A 24,718-nucleotide genomic window follows, 5' to 3' on the forward strand; every position below is an offset into this window, starting at 1 on the left:
CATGTTAATTATCAACCCCAAAGATTTACTTTAGGCTTCTCACTAAATAAACTGTTTATTTTTTATAGGCAATATCCTTGGTAATAACTGTGCTACCACTAATAATTCCAAAACCAAGGGGGCATATGTACTGTATATCAACCGGTCCTACATTAGTTATATCATTAATATTTATTATTCTTTATATACGCAGAAAAGTTCCTTTATTTATGGAAAAAATGTATTTGTTCTTTCAAATACTATTTACTTTTGGAGCATTTGTTCAGTGTTTTTTATTGAATCTTGTCAGGGTATGGCTATGGCTAATTTATGGAGTCTTCTATTTTGCTCTTTTAACTGCTTTATCTTTAGATTTATTTTTGATTGCAAACGAGAGAGGTTGTACATTTAGTTGCGCCTGAAATGTGTATGAACTGATACCTTATTTTATACTACAATACAAAATTTATACATACAAAATTTGTACCTACGCAACGATATCTTTTTTGGTTCTGATAGTGATGTTTATATAGTAAAATACCGGAAATACGTTTTAACCTACTTCAAAAAAGAGAAGAGGTTCTCAATTCGATCGTATTTTTCCTCTTGACATTGAATTGTCAAACTGACATTGAAGTTGTGCTCAATATTTACAAACAAAACAATTTAATTGTAAACTGCAAATGCATAAAGATAACTTGTTCATAATTGTATTTATTTCACTAAAGTAACAAAAGTTTCCTTACTATTGTTTTATTATCGATAACATAATTTAAGCTAGCTTAAACTGATAACCTGTACACGTTAGGTAAGATTGTAATAAAAACACTGGAGTATCATGGTTTGTATTATTTTAGGTCATATCGTTGGTTCTGATGATAATTCCGTTTATTCTGCTTGAGCCCAGCGGTTTCCATTGCTTGGCGGTGGCGCCTTCCCTGATGTTATCTTTAATGTTCATAATATTGTACTTAGTGGATCAAGTAAATGATTTTGCTGAGCAACTTTATCTAGTCATACAGATAACTTTCGTTGTCCTAAACCTCATAGCTGTCATGATATGGATAACACCCACTGGCGCTGTCTATGGTCTATTTTACTTTCACATACTGATTGCTCTAGGTATTGATTTATATTATGTGATACTAGAACGTGGTTTTATCCTCCACCGACCAGATTAATTAATTAATAAAATGCTAACGACAGCATGCTTGTATTATTGAGTAGGTATCTAGTTATTAAAATTTATACTTGAAATGTAATTTTTACATACAGTATTTTATTCAAAGAAATTAAGGAAACCATACATAATTAGCTACCCATTAAATACACCTGTTACTGTCCACTTTAAATATATAGGTACATTTTATCCTAACTTTATTAGTTGATCTCAAGAGGGTCATAGTTTATCGCTTCTTAAACTGCTTAATTACTACCTCATCACCATGATGCCATACTCAATGAATTATAACTCAAAATGTTACTTTTATGTGATATGTTACTGTGATAAACAATTACACATTAAGTTATTAATTACATTTGGATATTCATACTGATAGAGAGCTTAGTCAGAAACATAAACCTTACAATTGATGAAACACAGATAATACAAATTTATTTTCTTTAAAGTGACAAAAACAAATAAAAAAAGTCCAAATACAAAAAAGAAAAACATTATAAATGTATAAAGTGCAACAATATCTTACTTTTAGGTACTTTCGCTCCTCCTCAATATTTTGCCTCATGCAGTGGAGCCAGTGGATATCATGCATTGCCTGGTCGCGGGTCCCACAGTCATGCTGTCCTTTTTTTTGATGGTACTATACCTAGTGGACCAGGTACAGAACGAGGTGGAAGTCTATTACCTCATCATAGAAATAGTCTTCACAGTTATCGCGTTCTTCAACCTTTTCATAGTTGGCAAACTGAAGGGAGCCATATATGGACTTTTTTATGTTGATTTATTGATTGCTTACGGAATGGATTTACATGCTATTTATAAAGAACGAGGTCTCACTTTCTGATGTATTTTGAACTTTACAAACAACGGGATTGAGGGGGATACACTGATAATAGTCCAGAAGCTGATAAGAATTTCCGTTGATATTTAAGTGAACTGTTAACACGCTATTATGGCCAGTAAAAATTGTTTGTGTAAACTGCGTAAGTTGATTGTGTTTTCCTTATTGAAAATATCTATGGCCGTGTTGGGAAGAGTTGCAAGGATGACGTTGCGTGAATTATTGTTGTTTATTTTAATAATGTTCATGTTCATTGTCATTTGGACTTGGAATGATGAAAAACGTGAGTCAAGTGCAAATCCAGTCATAGTCTGGTGGACTAATGGCTTTCCTGGTACACAAGGCACTAAATTGTGCCCTGACAATTTAAAATGTGAAGTTTTCTGTGATAAAAGCATACGGAATGGTGATGCATATTTATTCTATGGTAGCAACATAAATATTGAAGACTTGCCCCTACCAAGACGTGCAAATAAAGTGCTATGGGGATTATACCATGAGGAATCGCCAAGGAATCTTGAAGAGTTAATGCATGAAGAAATGCTTAATATTTTTAACTTCTCATCTACCTATAGTCGTTTCAGTGACGTGCCTTTTCCTTTGCAACATCTGAATTCTGCTAATGAAATTACGAATACAGAGTATTTTGTCGAAACCGCTGATAAGAACCGATTTTTAAAAGATATAAGTGCAATCATGTACTTGCAATCTGACTGCGAAACATCCACCGAAAGGGATCAATACGTGAAGGAGCTTATGAAACTAATAAAAGTAGACTCGTATGGGCTTTGCCTGAAAAATAAGGAGATGCCCTTAAAATTCACAGAAGATTACTTAAATAATTTAGACAACGAGGAGTTCTTGAAATTCGTCGCAAGATACAAGTTTGTTATTGCGATAGAAAATGGCATTTGTAATGATTATGTCACTGAGAAGTTTTGGCGTGCGATCAAAATAGGCACTGTACCAATTTACTTCGGATCGCCGTCAGTAAGAGATTGGTTTCCAAACGAACAATCCGCTATTTTAATTAAGGATTATCCCACGCCAAAGGCTTTATATAATCACGTTAGAATGTTATTAGAAAATGATACGTTATACGAAACTTATTTAGAACATAAGACTAAACAAATAATAACAAATCAAAAGCTGGTTGAAGAGTTAAGATCGAGGCCATATCAGCTTAACGCTTTGGAGACTGTTGAGAAATTCGAATGTTTTGTTTGTAAAAAACTGCATGAAAAGTACAGAAAGATCAGTATTGTAGACAAAAAACACTATGATTGCCCAAAACCTATATCGGCATTATCATTATCAGTTAACCCGCGAAATGACTGGGTATACTCGTGGCAAGCAGCGAAAGACAGAGTGAAAAAAATATACAAAAATTTTACTGAAGAATAATATATATTTGTATGTTAATATATTTTTATATTTGAGCCATTATTTCATTTTATTCAGAACACTTGATCTAGTGGTGACACGGGTAACACGTTATAGCGAAGTCCGCGCTTCACGACGTGAGGTATCTGCTTGGGCACCATTCTATAAAAAATTGGTTTAGGTAAACATATTTAACAATATCTCAAATCACAGTTAAGTACACACTAAAAACTATGTACTCCACACATAACAAATACTGGCAATATTTGTTTCCTTGATAACCTTAGTTTTAACATATTCAACGAGTTCACTCATTCCAGTAGTTTCACTGAATTAATAGTACTTCTAGTATCTCAGTGTTTAGTCAGCAGTTTTCTATATGGTTCAAATTTTCCAAAATGTACACCTACAGGCATGTCTAGCAAACAGGCAAAGTAAAAAGAAAAGTAGTTTAAAAATGTTTAATACCTACTCAATTTATCTAAATAGAATGCCAATACTCACGAAATGCAATCGATGATAGGACAAACAGACAGGCATAAAGTGCAGCCGGTGCAATCGTCAGTCACGTGCGGAATGTGGGTGTTAGGGTCGAATCTGGAGAAAAAAATATATTTTAATTAATTTGCAAGCTACGTTAATTTTGTCGTCACCCATGTATAAATTCTACAATAATAAACCAATTTCATTTTTCTTTCAGTTTCAACATGAGTAATTGTAAAATTATTTTTTGATGATTTGCTTGTTACTATACGTTAGTTACTTACTCTATAGCTTGGTATCCCGAATCAGCACACGCCATGTAACATTTTCCACAGTTGATGCACATATCCTGAAATTTATAATTTTGTTTGTAAAAATAAAAATATATATACATAGGTAAGTATATATCTATGGCACAAATTCCACAGATTGAATTAGCCTCGAAGTAAGTTCAAAACTTGTGTTACGAGATACTAACTCAATGATACTAGGTATATTTTATTTTATATTAGGTACGTTTAGCCAAACAGTTAAACGTGGCCCATCAGTATTTGCAAGTCTATTTGCCCTGTCTACCCCGCAAGGGGTATACTCACATCATCAATCAAAGCGACGACTTGTTTAGTATTATCCAAGTGTTTGTAAGTTCCGATCCTGGGAAGGGCCACTCCCACCATGTCTCTGATGCTGGGGACCGCTGTGTGGCCGTTGACCTCGTTGTGGGTGAGATGGTTCTCGACCATATTGTCACCGAGGAGGTCAGACTTCAGTCGGAGCTCATGGAGGATTTCTTCGCGCTCCTTGCCGTATGGACCGAAATGGGCGAGTACCTAGAAATAAAAAAAGTATTTTATCGTTCTTTTTTCTTTGTTTGTAACATAGAGATCTGAATATTAATGGAGGTTAGTGTACTCAGCCGTACGAACTAATGTCAAATTATTGAAGACTACGTAACGATTCGCTGGATGAATTATACCAAAATTTGTGAATTAATTCGTTAAATTTCCTCAGCAAATACAATTGCTTAAACCAAGTCCCAAAATAAGAACAGACTACCTTTCCAACCTGGTAACGTCTGCAACAGTTTGTCGTTCTGACGTTAGTACTACTTGTAGACTACCCGGTCCAATTGGGAAGACCCACAGAAGCTCCTTCAACTCGGCCATTTTAAAATAAAATTCTCTAGACTCCTGAAAAAGGGAGACTACCTACCTTTCCATCCTGGTCGTATAAAGTCTGCACAGGTTTTCCTTTCTGGTGTTTGAACTTCGGCGGTGACTGCCCGGTCCAATCCTGGAGGCCCATGGAACGTAGGTACAGAAGCGCTTTCAGACCAGTAATGTAGTCTTCTACCACCGTGAAGTCTTGATTCTGAACGGCGCTGCATATCTAAGGGATTTTAAAAAGCTAGTTAATTTTGCCGTTGTTACGTACTTAATGATACACATACATACATACAAACATATAATCACGTCTATATCCTTTGCGAAGTAGATAGAACCAACAGTCTGGAAAACACGGATAGGCCACGTTCAGCTACTGATAAAATTGAGATTCAAATAGTGACAGGTTGGTAGCCCATCGCCTACAAGAAGAATCCTTATAATCCTAAATGTTTATAAGCTTATCCCTTAGTCGTTTTTTACGACATCCATAAAAAAAGGATAGAGTGGTCTTATTATTTTTTCTTTTGATTCCGGGAACCACGCGGTGTACGTGTATGCAGTACGATTACCTATATAAGTATAGTGTGTTAGAAACAGAGTGTTTTAGAAACAGACTGACCGTGTCAGAAACAGACTGGCCGTGTCAGAAACAGACTGACCGTGTCAGAAACAGACTGACCGTGTCAGAAACAGACTGACCGTGTCAGAAAACAGACTGACCGTGTCAGAAACAGACTGACCTTGTCAGAAACAGACTGACCGTGCCAGAAACAGACTGACCTTGTCAGAAACAGACTGACCGTGTCAGAAACAGACTGACCGTGTCAGAAAACAGACTGACCGTGTCAGAAACAGACTGACCGTGCCAGAAACAGACTGACCGTGTCAAAACAGACTGACCGTGTCAGAAACAGACTGACCGTGTCAAAACAGACTGACCGTGTCAGAAACAGACTGACCGTGTCAAAACAGACTGACCGTGTCAGAAACAGACTGACCGTGTCAACAACAGACTGACCGTGTCAACAACAGACTGACCGTGTCAGAAACAATGAGCCATACTTGCACGACAGGCGCGCCGCACATGATGAACTGCAGCGCCGCGTCCGCAGAGTCGACGCCGCCGATGCCCAGCACGGGGAAGCCGGCCAGGTGATTGCCGATGGCGGACACCGCGCGGAGGCCCATCGGGCGAGTGGCGTTGCCCGATACACCGCCGTAGGTAGTGTGTTTTTCGCGACCTGTTTGAAAAAAAAATGCCTGGAATATCTTTAATCTAAGTAACTATTTTATGAATCTCGTTTACATCTTTTAGCCATATGGGTTATCGCGTCCTTTCAGTATTTTCAAGACTGTTGGCTCGGTCTACCCCGCGAGGGATTTAGACGTGATTACCTATGTGTATGTATGTTATCAATATAAGGGCTCCTTTCCAGTAGTGCTGAGGTTGTCACCTCATAATACTTTCGTATTATTAACATACATAATCGCTTCTTTCTGACAGCGTAAACAGAGCAAACGTTCTCAGACTGAAAGGCCATATTCAGCTGCTTTAAAAAAAGTCAATCAAAGGAATGGCTAATACACTTGGATTTATTCTTTTAGGAGATACGATAGCAACCTGTCACTAATTTAAACGTTCACCTTCAATGCGGCATAAATATTTATTGAGCTTAAAATTTATTTAGAAACTAGCATTTGCCCGCGGCTTCGCCTGCGTTAATTTCGCTTCCATAAAAAGATTGCTTAGATAAAGAGCCTTGCATTGACATAAACTAATATTATGCAAAAAAAATAGATGTACCTACGTGAGTGCGTGTTTAAGGATGCTATTCAATCACGTAAATTCTACTGGATGGATTTTGATGAAACTTACGTACACGGGAAGAATGATGCCTGGAATAGAACATAGTTTATTTTTCCTACAAAAGCAAAGTCCCGGGGGCGCAGCTGTTAAAAAACGAATAGATTCTAAAGACAAAAAAAGGAAATTATAATAATGGAAAGTTAAAGTATCTCTTTGTATACCACATTTGCTGTCTTGCCCAAAGGAGACATCACAAATAAACTTCCTTCACCGAAGTAACTACTTGACAGAGGTTCTCTGGCAGAGTCACCTATCCGTTCGATTCAGGCAACGTAATTTCCTAACCTGAGGCCAGAGTATGGATCGTTTGAGACATGCGCTTACTTCATCAGCTCTAGTAGGTACCTCGGCTTATTACGGGTAGAGTCTGGCGGAAATCACCACAAAATAATACAGTGGTACCACCCATAATGCGATTCCCTGTTATTTTCTCCAAATAAGTAAATGTCTTAACCATGGAAACTAAATCAATGAAAAAATAATTTTTAATTAATTAAAAAATTTGCCAGCGGCTACAATCGCGTTATTTCTTAAATTCTCATGTAGCGCCATCTCGTATCGGGTGGTCAAAAAATAAATATCTAAACCACGGGAACTAAATACTAAAACTAATAAACTATATGTGTGTTATTCCTGCTAATCTTGAGGAACATGGCAACCGTCGCCGATGCGGGATGCGTCAAACTACCTACATAAAAAAATCTTCTCATACATAAAAAAAAATCTTCTTAAAGATGTGGTGAAACGGTAAGTACTGGCGAAACTAAAATTACTTAATTAAAACTTAATTAATTAAAAATTTTGCCGGCGGCTACAATCGTGTTATTTCTTAAATTCTCATGAGGCGCCATCTCGTATCGAGTGGTCAAAAAATAAATACCTAAACCACGGGAACTAAATCAATAAACAAAGCATAATGAATTAAATCAATAAAATGCAATTTTTTTAGTCATCATAGTAAATATAAGAATTAATTTTTTATAGTGCCGTGTGGTTCCCGGCACCAACACAAAAAAGAATAGGACCACTCCATCTCTTTCCCATGGATGTCGTAAAAGGCGACTAAGGGATAGGCTTACAAACTTGGGATTCTTTTTTAGGCGTTGGGTAAGCAACCTGTCACTATTTGAATCTCAATTCTATCATTAAGCCAAATAGCTGAACGTGGCCATTCAGCCTTTTTAAGACTGTTGGCTCTGTCTACCCCGCAAGGGATATAGACGTGATCATATGTATGTATGTATGTATAATTATTTATAGCTTTTTATATCGGTTCAAATCAAAAATGACGAAGTTCCATACACACTTGCACCCCCTATTTCATCCCCTTGGGATAGAATTTCAGGATAAAAAGTAGCCTATATTCTAATCCAGGTTACTAACTATATCTGTGCCGAATTTCGTTCAGATCCGTTCGGTAGATTTTGCGTGATGCGCGTACAAACATACAGACAGACAGACGGACAGACAGACAGACAGACAAAAATTCTAAAAAAATTGTTTTGGCTTCTATTGACCCTAAAAAGACCCCTTATAATTTTTTTTCTTAAATATCTTCAATGTACAGACAAAGTTGAGTTACAGTTTTATTATATGTATATGGATGTTTCCCAATATGACTTGTATGGTTAATACTGACCCTGATACTGACTCTCGGAGAGGGTTAACAAGACTTACCAACAGCTGGCCACGGCGTCGCATCCGGCCTGACCGACATGAGGCCGGACACCGTGTTGATGGCAGACACTCCGTCGGCGCCACCTTCAATAAAAATATAAATTATCAGATGTACTATTAGTTGGGTTGGAATGAGAAGACGAGACGAACGTGCCTTGATCACCTTCAATAAAAATATAAACTATCAAATGTACAATTGGTTGGAATGAGAAGGGTTAGACGAACGTGCCTTGATCACCTTCAATAAAAATATAAACTATCAAATGTACAATTGGTTGAAATGAGAAGACGAGACGAACGTGCCTTGATCACCTTCAATAAAAATATAAACTATCAAATGTACAATTGGTTGGAATGAGAAGGGTTAGACGAACGTGCCTTGATCACCTTCAATAAAAATATAAACTATCAAATGTACAATTGGTTGCAATGAGAAGACGAGACGAACGTGCCTTGATCACCTTCAATAAAAATATAAACTATCAAATGTACAATTGGTTGCAATGAGAAGACGAGACGAACGTGCCTTGATCACCTTCAATAAAAATATAAACTATCAAATGTACAATTGGTTGGAATGAGAAGACGAGACGAACGTGCCTTGATCACCTTCAATAAAAATATAAACTATCAAATGTACAATTGGTTGGAATGAGAAGACGAGACGAACGTGCCTTGATCACCTTCAATAAAAATATAAACTATCAAATGTACAATTGGTTGCAATGAGAAGACGAGACGAACGTGCCTTGATCACCTTCAATAAAAATATAAACTATCAAATGTACAATTGGTTGGAATGAGAAGACGAGACGAACGTGCCTTGATCACCTTCAATAAAAATATAAACTATCAAATGTACAATTGGTTGGAATGAGAAGACGAGACGAACGTGCCTTGATCACCTTCAATAAAAATATAAACTATCAAATGTACAATTGGTTGGAATGAGAAGGGTTAGACGAACGTACCTTGATCAAATCGGAGACGTTCTGAAAGGTTAGCTCAAGAGTACTAGAAACCGATGAGCCTGCATGAAGTGAGTTATGAATGTGGATGAAGGGAAAGAAGTATGCAGGGATCGTGACAAATGGAAATACATATGTGGTCTCTACCTACTCCTTCAGAAGAGAGGCGTGTTTTTATGTATGTATGTAAATGTAGAATTGCTGTGTAGTTGCCGATATTTAAGAATAAGACAACTCCATCTCTTTCCTATTAATGTCGTGCAAGGCGAGTAAGGGAATAGGAGCAAATTCATCTTGTGCAAGCTTCTATGCTAGTAAGAAAAAACGTGTGCAATACGAGTTTAGGTTCCATTGCAAATGTTGCGGAGGTCAGAAACCCTGACTCACCCAATCCAGGATCCATGGTCAAAGGTGTACCCTGGGCTCCTCTTCATAGTGGTGAGGATGCGATCGGGACTAAAGCCAGGAGGAAGAAGATAGTACGTCAATGATCACCTTCCGAAGAATCTCTCACCTTGGTATGCAGCCTCGGCGATGCTAACAATGTCGGTGATGTTGGGCGTCAGTTTCACAAAGAAGGGTATCTTCACTGCCTTGCGCACCCACTGCGATATGCCTTTCACGAGGACTGGGTCCTATACAAAATTAAAAATTGAATTATCAATACACATTTAATTAAATTGTGACTGATCGATGCCTGTACGTGAAAGATATTGCCAATAAATCGATATGAGACTGTGATTTTTAGAATAGCTGAACTATTGCTCAGAATTGAATGCGAATCTCTCCGCAAGTTTTCCGCTTTTATACCTATCTATACTAATATTATAAAGCTGAAGAGTTTGTTTGTTTGAACGCGCTAATCTCAGGAACAACTGGTTCGAATTGAAAAATTCTTTTTGTGTTGAATAGACCATTCATTGAGGAAGGCTATATAACATCACGCTGCAACTATTAGGAGCGAAGAAATAATGGAAAATGTGAAAAAAAAAACGGGGAAAATTATTCATCCTTGAGGGCTTCAATAATGCCCAAAATAACTATTCCACGCGGACGAAGACGCGGGCACAGCTGGTTATCAATACACATGTAATTAAATTGTGACTGATCGATGTCTGTACGTGAAAGATATTGCCAATAAATCGATATGAGACTGAAGGCAACTGTGATATTTAGAATATCTGAACTATTGCTCAGAATTGAATGCGAATCTCACAGCAAGTTTATGAAACTTTCTCTAATTAGCCTGGGTCTTGGATGTTTATCTATATAGTATAAGTATTTATAATAAAATATAGTATCGTTAAGTTAATTTCTCGTAACACAAGTCTAGAACTTACTTTGTGGCTAAACTCTCTCTATGTAAGTATATAAATGATTCACAGCACAAAAAGAAAAAAGAATAGGACCACTCCATCCCTTTCCCATGGATGTTGTAAAAGGCGACTCAGGGGTAGGCTTATAAACCTGAGATTCTTCTTTTAGACGATGGTCTAGCAACCTGTCACTATTTGAATCTCAATTCAATCATTGAGCCAAACAGCTGAGCGTGGCCTTTGAGTCTTTTCAAGACTGTTAGCTCTGTCTACCCCGCAAAGAATATAGACGTGATAATATATAAGCACGTATAGATTTACCTGTCCACATGCTAAACCCATGCCGGATTCCCCCATGCCGTGGGGACACGAGAGGTTCAGTTCCAGGGCGTCAGCGCCTGCAGCCTCCGCCTTCTTCGCCAGCTCCGTCCAGTCAGCTTCGTTGTACGAACACATTATTGAGGCTATTATTACCTGAAAATATATTAAATAATTACAATATACTTAATAAAAATAAAGCTGTTTCTTTTCTGAATTGGTCTTAATAACATTAATCATCATTTTACAATATTTGTGAATGGCTTCAGGTTATACCTACATGTACATTGTACAAGTTATGTTAACGTCATAAAGCGATACCTTATATCAAGTTTTGAAAATAAATCAATTTCTATTACTTCAAAATCATTTGATTAGAGACGTTTCTCTTCTTTTTCTCTCAAGAGTTCTCTTTGATTTCTCGCCCGTAATGCATACTAATAAAATAAATGCGAAAATAAATTTGTCTGTTACCCCGTCACAGTTCAACTCGGAATATGACCAATCTCTATATGATTTAGCATATATATGCATAGTGTTGGTGAGGAAAAGGAATTATGATACTTTTCACGCGGTTGGAACCGGGGCGAAAGCTAGTTGAACATACACACAATTACGTCCATATCCCCTACGGAGTAGACATAGCTAGTTATCTTTAAAAGACTGCAAGGTCACGCTCAGCTGTATAGCATTGAGATTCAAATAGTGACAGGTTGGTAGCCCATCGCCTAAAAGAATAATACATACATACATTCACAAAATCACGCCTCTTTCCCGGAGGGGTAGGCAGAGACTACCTCTTTCCTCTTTAAAAGAATAATTCCAAGTTATATATAACAAGTAAATAATTTTATGTGTTGACTTCAAAACTCACTTTATTGGGGAAGTCCCTCTTCAGCTCAGTAATGCTCTGGCACCAATAAGCCTCGCACTTCTCGGAGATCAGCTCTATGTTCAAGAAGGAGCCCTGCCCCGGCCCGTAGTTCTCACCAGAGGTCACCCCGCGGACGATTCGCGGCGACACGTTGGTCACCAGATCCTGGGAATGTAAAATAAAACGGTAAAATTATACACAGAGCAATTAAAAGAATTAATAATGCTCTTGAACGATAATTTCGAAGTTTTTCTTAAATTTTTCTAGTTATCGTTTTAGAACAGTCAACAGCACATCAACCTACACAACCTCGCTGTAAATTCGCGTCATAGAGTTCTGTGCAGGGTTGCTATGCGGTTGACTGTACTAATGATTTGCCATCAGGCGATTACAGGAAACAAAAAATGGGGATTCAAATCTTGTTGATTTTTATCACCCAGGTGATTTGCCATTCACGTCATTTCAGGACTAAAAAATGTGGAATGAAATCTAATTTAGTGGTATGTACTTGATAAATTTTTTGTATGGTAGAGCATAAAACAATTACATCACAGTATAAAATCTATCACAACGACAATCTAGACCAAACTGTACCTACCCACTTTTGGATTCCAACAGGATATTTCAGAATAATTACATAACGGACGGATCCGTACCGAATATAAAAGTAATATTATTTTAATAATTTATGGGGGGACAGCGCGTACGCAGTCCCCACTACCAAAAATTACGCATCCGAGTTATCCACATTAGGGATAATCGCAGGGGTCAACCCATCCGCAGTGCAATGGACAGGCCTCGCCCTGGGGGAACCGCCTTCTTGATCACGGTATCCCCTATGCCAGGTAAGTATGCTTTGCCGAGCGCGGCTCGAGAGGGTCAGTCAATGCGAAATCGCAACCATAGCGCGTTTAACATTCCCAATGTTTACAAGTGGTGACATCTAGTGGTTTGATTTGGAACTAACTAAACATTGGTTGGTATTGTGTCGTAGCGTCCCAGTTACCTATATTGTAAAGTTGAATGGTGTTGGTTCTATTAGCAAACGCAAAAAAAAAAGTTAAAAAAGGATTGTTTTGTTTATTGGAAGGCGTTTATATCTGTGCAGGAACCTAGTAATAAGATGTTGATGGTTTATTTTAAATTTCGAAGTCTAGCTGACATCTTATCTGGGGTCCTATCATGAACCTTTTATAACGTTCTAGTAATAACATAATTTCCCCCAAAATATCAATTTTACAATAGAGCATCTTCGTGCAAAATAATTTAAATGGATAGATTCGTTTTAATTAAAAAATAAAAAGGATTTAGAGTTAAAAATGTATAAGTAGTTATAATTTCGTATTGAAATATATTTTCATTTATTTACACTTTAGTCTTAGTATATGGAACGTGGCTTTCCAATATTTTCAAGATTGTTGGCTCTACCTGCCCCCTTAAGAAGGATGAATGACGTGATTATGTATGCATGTATCCGAAACGAGATTACCTTATCAAGGCCGAATGTCTTGGTGACAGCGAACCCCCATCCCTGGAGGAAGGCGCGGCGGATCATGGCCGTGCTCGTGGTGGGCGGCGCGCTCGCCAGACCGAACGGATTCTCGAATCTACAATTATTATTATTTAATTACTAGCGGACCCGACAGACTTCGTTCTGTCAAAAAGATTTGTAATATGACAGGTTTTTTGTTCCTATCTATTAGACCTACATTGCTTAGACAACAGTGAACTTTATACATTAGTAATAAAGCTCAAATTGACTGTACGTATTAGTTAGAAAACGTTTGTATGGGAAATAGAAAAATGCTGTTTTGAGGATTCTCCCGGCAATTATTCGAATTTTTCTCACCTTTTAAACCTTCCCTAGACCTCCACGAATAATTCAAGACCAAGATAAGATAAATCCGTTCAGCCGTTCTTTTTTATATATATATAGAAGATTAGATATTCTAATTTCGAAACATTTTCAGCCGCATTTGTATTCCTATATCCTAATATTAATGCTAAATTACCTACGCATGTATACATATTTGTTTGTAACCTCCTATTGTTTTTTTGGCAAAGTCGAGAAATTTCATTGCATTAAGATAATAGATTTCAAGTAAGTGTTAAGGATATTATAATTTCTTGATTTTGAAGAAATTTCATTGTAACCCTTAACTTGAAAATTGTAATGTATTTTCGAAATTAAAGTATGTATATTGGTATCAATAGTTTTGACTATACATATATTACTAAATATGTCTTAAAACGCGGCTCAGGGATAGGCTAATAAACTTGGGATTATCTTTGTAGGTGATGGACTAGCAACCTGTCACTATTTGAATCTCAATTCCACAATTAAGCCATTAACCTGAACGTGGCTTTTCAATTTCTGTTTACCCCGCAAGTAATAAAGACGTAACTATATAGTTTACTTTGCATGATTGAAATAAAAAAAAAATCTTTCCTACCTGATACCGCAGACTTCCACTGATAAGTCCACATCGTCAATAGGACAGTGGAACTTCGGCAGCTCTGGAGGAGAGTCTGATGGTAGACCCTGTAAACAGTATGATAAGGTGTAGAGATTTTGTTTCCGAAGTAAAAATCTTACTAAAAACGACTCTTGTGCCGTGTGGTTCCCGGCACCAATACAAAAAAGAATAGGACCACTCCATCTCTTTCCCATAGATGTCGTAAAAGGCGACTAAGGGATAGGCTTACAAACTTGGGATTCTTTTTTTAGGCGATGGGCTAGCAACCTGTCACTATTTGAATCTCAATTCTATCTTTACACCAAATAGCTGAACGTGGCCTATCAGTCTTTTCAAGACTGTTGGCTCTGTCTACCCCACAAGGGATATAGACGTGACCATATGTATACATACATACATATTTTCTTACCTGTAGATAGCAATGCATGTGCCAAGCGGCCGCCTTGCCGTCGTTGACGCTCTCCACCGTGGTCTCGGCCACGGCGGCGAGGTCCCCCCCCACGAACACCTGGGGGAGGCTCGTCCTCATCGTCACGTGGTCCACTTCGGGCAAACCCCAATTGTTCAATTGGACTCCAGACATTGCGTCTTTCACTGGGGAGTGACGAGATTTACATACATTCACATAACATTTCGCCTTTCAGTCTTTTCAAGACTGGTGGCTCTGTCTACCCCGCTAGGGATATAGACGTGATCATATGTATGTATGTCTACCCCGCTAGGGATATAGACGTGATCATAAATGTATGTATGTCTACCCCGCTAGGGATATAGACGTGATCATATGTATGTATGTTACATACATGTGATCACGTCTATATCCCTAGCGGGGTAGACAGAGCCACCAGTCTTGAAAAATCTGAAAGGCCACGCTCAGCTGTTTGGCTTAGTGATAGAATTGAGATTCAAATAGTGACAGGTTGCTAGCCCATAGCCTAAAAGAGGAATCTTACCCATGGTTGTCGTAAAAGGCGACTAAGGGAAAGGCTAATAAATTTGACATGTAGGCGATGGGCTAGCAACCTGGAACTGTTTGAATCTGAATTCCATCATTAAGCCATACATGTGATCACGTCTATATCCCTAGCGGGGTAGACAGAGCCACCAGTCTTGAAAAATCTGAAAGGCCACGCTCAGCTGTTTGGCTTAGTGATAGAATTGAGATTCAAATAGTGACAGGTTGCTAGCCCATAGCCTAAAAGAGGAATCTTACCCATGGTTGTCGTAAAAGGCGACTAAGGGAAAGGCTAATAAATTTGACATGTAGGCGATGGGCTAGCAACCTGGAACTGTTTGAATCTGAATTCCATCATTAAGCCATGCAGGTGAACGTGGCCTTTCGGTCTTTCAAGATTGTTGGCTCTGTGTACTCCGCAAGAGGTATAGACGTGACTATATGTTTGTGTGTTAAATGATATCTGTGGTTAGATTTTGCCGGATCATGGCAATTTTTATGTCATGTTTCTCAGCAGACTCATTGCTCGTAATAACAAATTGCAACAAAAACTAAAACTGTTCCTTGCCTTTTGTTTTAAAAAAAGCAACTACTTACTGCATCACTGTCCCCATAGTGATTTCTTTAGCACTGATTCAACTATTTTACTATGAAAATTTAAAATACAAAAATTAAACGGACCGGCTGAAATATCGACTGAAGCTACAGTTCATATCGTATACTCGTAATTTTTTTAAACTATTTTCTTTTCGCCTCCACTATTTTTTACTATAAAAGGTTTCAAAGGTGTCTCAATAAATATATTGGGTGATATAAACAAATGACCCTTACCATTGTGCCGTGTGGTTCTCGGTACCAATACAAAAAATAAATAGGACCACGCCATCTCTTTCCCATGGATGTCGTCGTAGGCGACTAAGGGATAGGCTTACAAACTTGAGATTCTTTTTTTAGGCGATAGGCTAGCAACCTGTCACTATTCGAATTAACTAAACTCAATTCTATCTTAAAGCCAAATAGCTGAACGTGGCCTATCAGTCCGCTCAAGACTGTTGGCTCTGTCTACCCCGCAAGTGATATAGACGTGATTATATATAATATGTATGTATAAATCTTACCATCTTTATCATACAATCCGGAACCGAAAGCGGAGATGATGAAGTTGGCTTTGACGGTCAGCACTTGTTCGCTATCCACAATCCATTCACCACTGTCCAGTTGCTCAGTCCGGCACATTTTCAAGCCAGAAATCTTGAAGGAGAAAAATATTTTACAAGATTAGAATCATTGAGTTGATACCACGTCGTTGTATTCAATCTAACATTCAAAATAATTGACATTGAAATGGAAAGAACATACATACATATAGTCACGTCTATATCGCTTGTGGGAAGACAGAGCCGCAACAGTCTTGAAAAGACTGAAAGGCCACGTTCAGCTGCATGGCTTTATGATGGAATTGAGATTCAAATAGTGACAGGTTGATAGCCCATCGCTTGCAAGAGGAATCCCAAGTTTATAAGCTTATTCGCTTAGTCGCCTTTTACGACATCCCTCAACAGTGGCTGAAACCACACAGTACGGCGAACGGAGACAAGTTTGTATATACCTAGTAAATAATCGGAAATACTTACTTTTCCATCTTTGACTATAACTTCTTGTGGTGCAACAAATGGCATAAATTCACATTTTTCTTCTTTCGCTAAATCCACCTGCAATAATAAAAAAACATTAATTTCTAGGGCAGTCGGCCTTCACAAACGACATCAAATATAGAGATCATATTCAATATAAAATAGGATACGCACGCATATTGCCATTAGGGTTCATATTCATAGCATAGTAGTGGATAAATTAATCACATTACCTCCTCAAGAACTGCTCGAATGTGGTTGAATCCCTTTCGGAAGCACACGAACACACGTCTCGCTCCGCAACGCAAAGCAGACGTGGCGCAGTCGAGACGGTATCTCCCGCGCTTAGCATTATCTATCATTGACCCTTATTACTCTAGTATTAGGGTTCACATTCATAGTAGTGGATATATTAATCACATTACCTCCTCAGGAACTGCTCGAATGTGGTTAAATCCCTTTCGGAAGCACACGAACACACGTCTCGCTCCGCAACGCAAAGCAGACGTGGCGCAGTCGAGACGGTATCTCCCGCGCTTAGCATTATCTATCATTGACCCTTATTACTCTAGTATTAGGGTTCACATTCATAGTAGTGGATATATTAATCACATTACCTCCTCAGGAACTGCTCGAATGTGGTTAAATCCCTTTCGGAAGCACACGAACACACGTCTCGCTCCGCAACGCAAAGCAGACGTGGCGCAGTCGAGACGGTATCTCCCGCGCTTAGCATTATCTATCATTGACCCTTATTACTCTAGTATTAGGGTTCACATTCATAGTAGTGGATATATTAATCACATTACCTCCTCAGGAACTGCTCGAATGTGGTTAAATCCCTTTCGGAAGCACACGAACACACGTCTCGCTCCGCAACGCAAAGCAGACGTGGCGCAGTCGAAGGCGGTGTCCCCCGCGCCAAGTACTATCACTGATCCGTATAATTCGGGTAGCGCGGATTTGCAAGCACACATTCCTAATAAAACGTTAATGTTTTGAAACTCAGTCTTGTGGTTTTTGGCGAAGTGATGGGTGGCACTTAAAATTTGTTTTTCAAGAAAAATTTTATGCCGATTGAACAATCAGACAAATCGATAGGCAGCAAACAGTTAAATTTCGACAAATCGTCTTTTTTAACCGATTTCAAAAACGAGGAGATTCAAAATTCTTATTTTTTAAGTAAACAAATTTCTTATAGAGCTTTAAAACAAAATTTGTTGTACTTAAGTCTACTTTCTTGCTGAAACTTTACTCAATTGAAAATAAAATCTGAAGATGGCATTTATAAAATAAAAGATTATGAACAAATTCTTTTTTAAATGGTCAATAAACATGCCAATTAACCTCTTTTACTGCCCTTGGAGACCAGAGGCAGAAAGCTTTTACTGGTGAAGAAACCCATCTCTTGAGTGAGATCTTTGAAGATCGGTTCTACCTTCGGTTCTGGGAGACCAATGCCGAGGAAAACTGCATCAGTACCTTCTTTCAATAGACCCTGGAAATATAAATAAATATAACATTAATGTTTGATGACCAAAATTATTACCTACATAAAAATAAACGCCATAACGTATGCTCCGTTCAAATATATTCGCGCCATCCAAAAGTTATTATTACGATGTTAATTATGTTTAATTTCTAAGTGGTAATTCTGACCACTAGTTCTGGAAAACTCGACTCGGGCGAGACCACGAACTAAAGTCTAATAATAAACATTTCTAATAATAGAAAATGAAGGTACTCTCAAAAACAATGAAATAAGTATAAATTCTTACAGCGGAAATGTATGCAACACCAACTTACATCAATAGTGATGTCGTTAGTCGACAGTTTCCTACCGGCAACAAACTTAACACCCAAGTTCTTCACGAGATCAACTTCAAATTGGACCACATCGAAAGGCAAACGGTACTGAGGGATCTCGGAAGAGCTGAAATCAAACCATATACTCGTAGATACATAATTAATAAACAATAATACCTACATAAAATGCCATATTGTATATGAGCCATTGTAGTGGGCCTGCTGGAAGAAATTTCTCTAGAAATTAGTAGTGCCCTTATACTGAATTTTTTCTTTATTTTAAGTTTTATTCTCATTTTCCCTGATGATCATAAATATATAAATAAATTAAATTAAATTAAACTATAGGGATAACCTTGCGTCGTATTGCATCGCATGCAATTTTTCTGCGCAGCTCTAAAGCTTTCAAATAAACCGCTGATGAGGACAACTAGTACTGATTTATAATTATTGACGAAATAAAACTCTGGTTACGATAAATAGATGTGTATTTGGTCAGCGTTCGAAAAAAGGCGGGAAGATATTTTTTTGTTTTTTTGCCTATGGAAATTGCGCACAGAAAACTAATTGGCGCAAACAAACGCAAAATTGAGATAACTATTATAATTATGAAAACGTTATGGTGTCACAATCATCAGTTTGTGTTCCACTTCAAACGTTTACAAAATAAAATAAAATAAATGCAGTCAATGACATAATAGTAGGTATGAACTATTTTTTATTGCTTCCTATGTAAGATGAGGCGTCAAATTACATCCTAATGCTAGTCAAAGATGATTCTCATAAACTAAGCTCTTCCTACCCGAGTCCTCCAAGGTATTTCTCCTCCTCATAGTCCTTGAGTAGTGATACCTAGCTTTATAGCATAAAATTTGGCTCAGAAGCAATCACATCTAATGCTTTGCCCATTTCCTCTCAGAGCGATATTCTTTTTAAATTCCCAAGATGTCAGCACTGAACCTTTAAACTGCCATCGAGTGCGCGAGTTACATACAATTTATAATAATCTTATTTAAGGTCGTACCTGAGTCCTCCAAAGTATTTCTCCTTCTCATAAACTGTAATATCTTTATACCCCAGTCTGGCTAGAAAGCAAGCACAGCTAATACTGGCCGGTCCACCCCCAATTAGAGCTATCTTCTGGTTGCCTCCACGGGGCAACGGCTTGCGATTGGGGTCCAAAGTCTGAGGGATACCCATTTTCATGAACACCTGAAATATAAAGAAAGATTTCAATGATCAACGATTTTTTTTTCAATAGCTCACAGAGAGCTGCAGGTAACAAGTGAGTCAAATCTGTTTTTTTTTTAAACTTGATGTTGTGACAATGACAACTTTTAAAACGAATTTTCCGTACAAATATTGTGGCGGGAAAAGAGATTTTTTGCAGCCACCACGATCAGCTGATCGACTTCCGCCATGCTAAGAAACATGGCGGAGGTCCATTATATCACAGAGACACAATCTGGCTACTCTTTCTGCTCGTTTTCAAAAGCTGTTAACATTATTAGAAGGATATATCAAAAACTTACATCAACAGCAAAGTGCTGAAGCCCACCGATATTGATGGCTCCTTCTTCTGAGGCGTGGAGATTGCATCCTCCCACGCAGAGGTCGCTGGTGGGGCACACCATACCGCACGTCAGCCCCAAGGGATTGTCAGAGAGGATCGCTTTGGCGGCGCCATAGTAATTCTGCGGTTTTTTTAACATTGAGATTTTCTAGCGGCATAGACATAAAAACCAGTAAACACTGGTAACCATTAATGTGCATCCATTACATATGTGGCGGCATCTCTATGCCACAAGTCACAACAACCAATCACGCGACGCTATCAGTCAAAAACAGCGAAAAGAAAATGCTAATTCAATTCATACATTGAAACCGGAGACCACGGTCGGTGACGGTAACATAACGAAACGTCCGAGACAAAATAAAGGTTACGTTACATGCGCGTTTAATACCTGTATTATATTTGAATAGTATTTATAGTTTTCACTGAAATATGGCATAAATAATATCATAAAACCTTGCCTGGAGGAAGGTCTTCCCTTTATAGGTCATCGGTATCAGGGTTTAGTTAGTTTACAGATACTTATTATACTAATAGCTTTTAGTTAGTTTAGCAGGGAACTTAACAAAGGCCTGCATTATACACAATGTTCCTCTGAGACTATCCTATGCAATTTTGAATACAATGGCAAACCAACCTTAGTACTGATGCTGGATATGAAACTCTTGACATCGATCTGGGTGGGGCAGGATTTTTGGCACGGAGCGTCAGCACACTTCAAGCAGCGAGCTGCTTCTTTCAAAGCGCCTCTTTCGGAGAGTGTCGTGTGTTTAATGTCGTCAAAATTCTTTGTCAACGATGGACAGGTCTGGAATCAATAAAGCAACTTTTTTTATTGAGTACCTATTAGGTACACGTGTTTTCCCTGACGGAGTAGACAAAGCCAACGGTCTCCAAAAGATTCGGAGACGTCAGGTGGATAGTGTCGATGGAATTGAAACTCAGATGAAGTCTGTCACCTGAAATACATAATTATTACAATATAATAGAAAAAAAAAGTTTGCAAAAAGGTTTGTTTACAATGGAAATAGTATAGAATAGTAAGTATAATTTAGATAATACTTAATCTAATCGGTGTTTACTTACTGTGCCCTATTCTAATTCGATAAGGATAACTGAAATTTAAAAAAAAATATCGGAACAGGTGAAATTAAATCAATGATTGAAAAACTATATGGATTCCTTCAAATTTGCAAATAATATACTAGGTGTTAGGTAAAATACGTTACATATTGAAAGGGGGCACTCAGTATTTAATTCTTGTTCCAAACAACTAGAAAAAATAAGGGGTTAAAATTTTACTCATTTATTCGACAAAAACAAGAAGAGTCGACAGCGCGGCGATGTCTGGCAGGGAAATTGAATTAAACTAACTTACATTGCACTTCCGATCCGCATTTCTCTTCCAATGCTGTTTGTTCTTCTTGGTCAGCGCAGAGGGCACCAAATTGGTGTAAGGCTTTACCGTCGGGTTTAGTTTCAAGAGGTTCTGCAAACAAAAGTGTGGTGCTTATAACCTGATTTCTGTTAAAATCATAATGCATGACTGTTTAACCGTAACCAAGAGTAAAATTTTTGAATTTTGGGAACTGCTTTACGATGAATGAATGAATGAATGAATGAAAAAAAAAGGACAATGTTGTGGAAACAGCGAATACTTAGATGTGTTACAATGTAATTCAATAATATCACTAAAAAGTTATTTTCTTTTGTATACTGTTACCACCCAATAGAAGGGAAAATGTGTCGTCGCGCCGCCATGAGTCTCCAATGACGATAAACGTTTTCATCTTTATTGGCTATGTGTATTGTGTGTATGTTTGCGTAGTAAACTGGTGATGTTTAAAGTTCAAACTGGCATTTCTATATAGTTAACACAAACTATTCTATATTTTAATGCATCTTTTATGTAGGTATTTGACGTTAGTATTATACAAAAATTAGGGAACATTAAATTGAAATGGCTGACTTCTACCAATGCCATACAAATTTTTCGCATAACCAGTTATGTTACATAAACCGTTATGTGACCTTAATTCAATTTTGTTTGTACGATTTGCCTCAGTTATTGAATCTCATCGCCCCTTTATCAGTATAAGTCCTATCATTAGACTTATCGATTCTGGTATCAAGGCAAACAGAAAAATAAATAACATGTTCTTAATCACTATCACTAGAAATATTTTGTTTGTTACTAACTGCTGTATTATTTTTACTATCCCTATCTTTACACTGCAAAATGGAGATAACTTAGTTGCACTAGAAAAAGAAAACTATAAAAGAGATTTCAAATGTTTCTTTAAGGATGGCTATTAAATGAACCTTTTAATACTAAAAGTGTGGACAGAGACGTGAAAATATGAAAGATTCTTTTCACATTTACCGCGTGCGCGGTTGCGGGCCAACAAAATGTTTCAGATCAGAATATAACAAGCGATTCAGTAACAAAATTTGTCACTAGATGCCGCCACTTGTAAACATTGAGAATGTTAAACGCGCTATGGTTGCGATTTCGCATTGAATGACCCTCTCGAGCCGCGCTCGGCAAAGCATACTTACCTGGCATAGGGGATACCGTGATCAAGAAGGCGGTTCCCCCAGGGCGAGGCCTGTCCATTGCACTGCGGATGGGTTGACCCCTGCGATTATCCCTAATGTGGATAACTCGGATGCGTAATTTTTGGTAGTGGGGACTGCGTACGCGCTGTCCCCCCATAAACAATAAAACTTCATTTTCGAAAGAGAAATTTAGCAACATCGCTTTTATTTAAGATTGATATAGATTCAGTTTAGCATTCCCTAGTTACACAGAGCCAAAGCAACCTAGACCTATTCTTATCGTAATACATTTGACCTCGCTTCGCTTGGATTCCCCGTAATATCGTTATTGTTCATTCATTTAGTTTCAACAACACAATGTAATATAATTATTGTCACGTAGTAGAACTGGTTTAATCTGCAAGAATTTGCATCAACAGCTGTCGATTTACACTTTAAAAAAACTTATTATACCCCTCTTGGCTCTTTTTATTTAAGAAAAATGTTTTTGGTTTTTAAGTTAGCACTTGCATACCTACATATTCAAGTTATCAATAACATCGAAAGATATATTTTTAAAAAGCGTCACCTTTGACAAAAGTTGATTTATAAACTTCTACATTGGTCTTCTTATTTAGCTGCTAAAATGGTACACAAAATAGTCTTACATACCTCAATATCAGGCAATTCTTTGCTCAAAAGTTTCGCCATTTTTAAACTCTACTCAAACGGAATAATAAACGTAAACAAAGATATTATTTTTTGACGCAGGCGCAGGGGACCGCACACTGGCAGCGCCCACTTACGACTAAACTCATTCATTTGAGATTTGTATGACAGAATAGAAAGGCGTGTATCAGTCACAGACAGGTAACTTGCAATCAATTAATTGCCAACTTCAAGTCATACAATTATGTAACTAACGTGATAGTTCTTAGTTACCTATAAGAAGTATGTATATATATATTTATTCTACTTGAAAGTTGTTCACATTTCTCAATAATTAACTTTTAATTCCACCAGCCGTTTGACTGTTACAGCAAATGACATCAAATCTAAAAAAAAAAATATTTCTCAGAAAATATCTGTATCATCTTTATAAGGCATGTTCTTTAAAGATTACATGTAGTAAAGGACAATGGTAGAATAAAATACACAAGGTACTTACACAGGCGATGCTTATATCCAAGGAAATCAAACTATGAGTGTCTGGAAATGATTCAACAAGCGCCAGCACACACTATTGAGGTTCAGACTAATTACTGAAGACTTTTTTTTTGTTCTAGTCTAGTTCGTGGCTATATTCCATATTCTATTTTATACATTCCACTAGCGACCCGCTCTGGCTTCGCACGGGTAGTATTTATACATATAAATTTCCTCTTAAATCATACATATATACATATTATTACGTCTATATCCCTTGCGGGGTAAATAGAACCAAGTCTTAAAAGAGCTGAAAGGCCACGTTCAGTTGTTTGGCTTAGTGATAGAATTGAGATTCAAATAGTAACAGGTTGCTAGCCCATTGCCTAAAGCCAAGTTTATAAGCGAATGCCTTATTCCTCTTAAATCACTCTTATTTATCTATTAAAAAACTGCAACAAAATCCGTTGTGTAGTTTAGAAGATCTAAGCATACATACAAACATAGGGACAGACGCAGGATGCGACCTTACTTTAA

The 24,718-nt window shown here is 37.6% G+C and overlaps 2 protein-coding genes and 2 non-coding genes across 6 annotated transcripts; 2 read left to right on the forward strand and 2 right to left on the reverse strand.

Moving 5' to 3' along the window:
* The first annotated feature begins 297 nt into the window (after nucleotides 1–297).
* LOC106142556 (alpha-(1,3)-fucosyltransferase B) lies at nucleotides 298–3,439 on the forward strand. 3 transcript variants are annotated; one of them, XM_013344353.2, is made up of 2 exons: nucleotides 298–820; nucleotides 1,692–3,439. In XM_013344353.2, the coding sequence occupies exon 2, from the start codon at nucleotides 2,112–2,114 to the stop codon at nucleotides 3,402–3,404; it is 1,293 nt and encodes a 430-aa protein (XP_013199807.2). In that variant the 5' UTR covers nucleotides 298–820; nucleotides 1,692–2,111; the 3' UTR covers nucleotides 3,405–3,439. The 3 variants fall into 3 exon arrangements, with proteins under 3 accessions (XP_013199807.2, XP_013199806.2, XP_060802801.1); XM_013344352.2 differs by having other exon boundaries at nucleotides 298–787; XM_060946818.1 differs by lacking the exon at nucleotides 298–820 and adding an exon at nucleotides 849–1,202.
* LOC106142555 (dihydropyrimidine dehydrogenase [NADP(+)]) lies at nucleotides 3,389–23,863 on the reverse strand. Its single transcript, XM_060946819.1, has 23 exons — nucleotides 23,708–23,863; nucleotides 21,876–21,986; nucleotides 21,135–21,305; nucleotides 20,457–20,618; nucleotides 19,949–20,136; nucleotides 18,925–19,051; nucleotides 18,466–18,616; nucleotides 17,928–18,097; nucleotides 17,119–17,196; nucleotides 16,603–16,735; nucleotides 14,939–15,123; nucleotides 14,506–14,594; nucleotides 13,542–13,659; nucleotides 12,053–12,217; nucleotides 11,182–11,334; nucleotides 10,059–10,179; nucleotides 8,577–8,660; nucleotides 6,095–6,273; nucleotides 5,079–5,255; nucleotides 4,463–4,696; nucleotides 4,151–4,215; nucleotides 3,888–3,980; nucleotides 3,389–3,545 (listed from the first exon to the last, which is right to left on the reverse strand). Exons 1-23 carry the CDS (start codon nucleotides 23,744–23,746, stop codon nucleotides 3,458–3,460), a joined length of 3,081 nt encoding a protein of 1,026 aa, XP_060802802.1. The 5' UTR covers nucleotides 23,747–23,863; the 3' UTR covers nucleotides 3,389–3,457.
* On the reverse strand, nucleotides 12,744–12,905 carry LOC132902362 (U1 spliceosomal RNA). The gene has a single exon (XR_009657101.1). It is a non-coding gene; the product is annotated as a U1 spliceosomal RNA (small nuclear RNA).
* On the forward strand, nucleotides 23,049–23,210 carry LOC132902363 (U1 spliceosomal RNA). Its single transcript, XR_009657102.1, has one exon. It is a non-coding gene; the product is annotated as a U1 spliceosomal RNA (small nuclear RNA).
* Nucleotides 23,864–24,718: the final 855 nt, after the last annotated feature.

Source organism: Amyelois transitella, chromosome 12 (assembly GCF_032362555.1).
Source record: "Amyelois transitella isolate CPQ chromosome 12, ilAmyTran1.1, whole genome shotgun sequence".
Taxonomy (NCBI): Eukaryota; Metazoa; Arthropoda; class Insecta; order Lepidoptera; family Pyralidae; genus Amyelois; species Amyelois transitella.

Coding starts and splice junctions, on each gene's coding strand:
- LOC106142556 (XM_013344353.2), top strand. CDS start 2,112: ATGGCCAGTAAAAATTGTTTGTGTAAACTGCGTAAGTTGATTGTGTTT.
- LOC106142555 (XM_060946819.1), bottom strand. CDS start 23,746: ATGGCGAAACTTTTGAGCAAAGAATTGCCTGATATTGAG. Junction 21,306..21,875: donor ATGCGGATCGGAAGTGCAAT/GTAAGTTAGTTT, acceptor TATTGATTCCAG/ACCTGTCCATCGTTGACAAA. Junction 3,546..3,887: donor CCTATCATCGATTGCATTTC/GTGAGTATTGGC, acceptor AATTTTTTATAG/AATGGTGCCCAAGCAGATAC.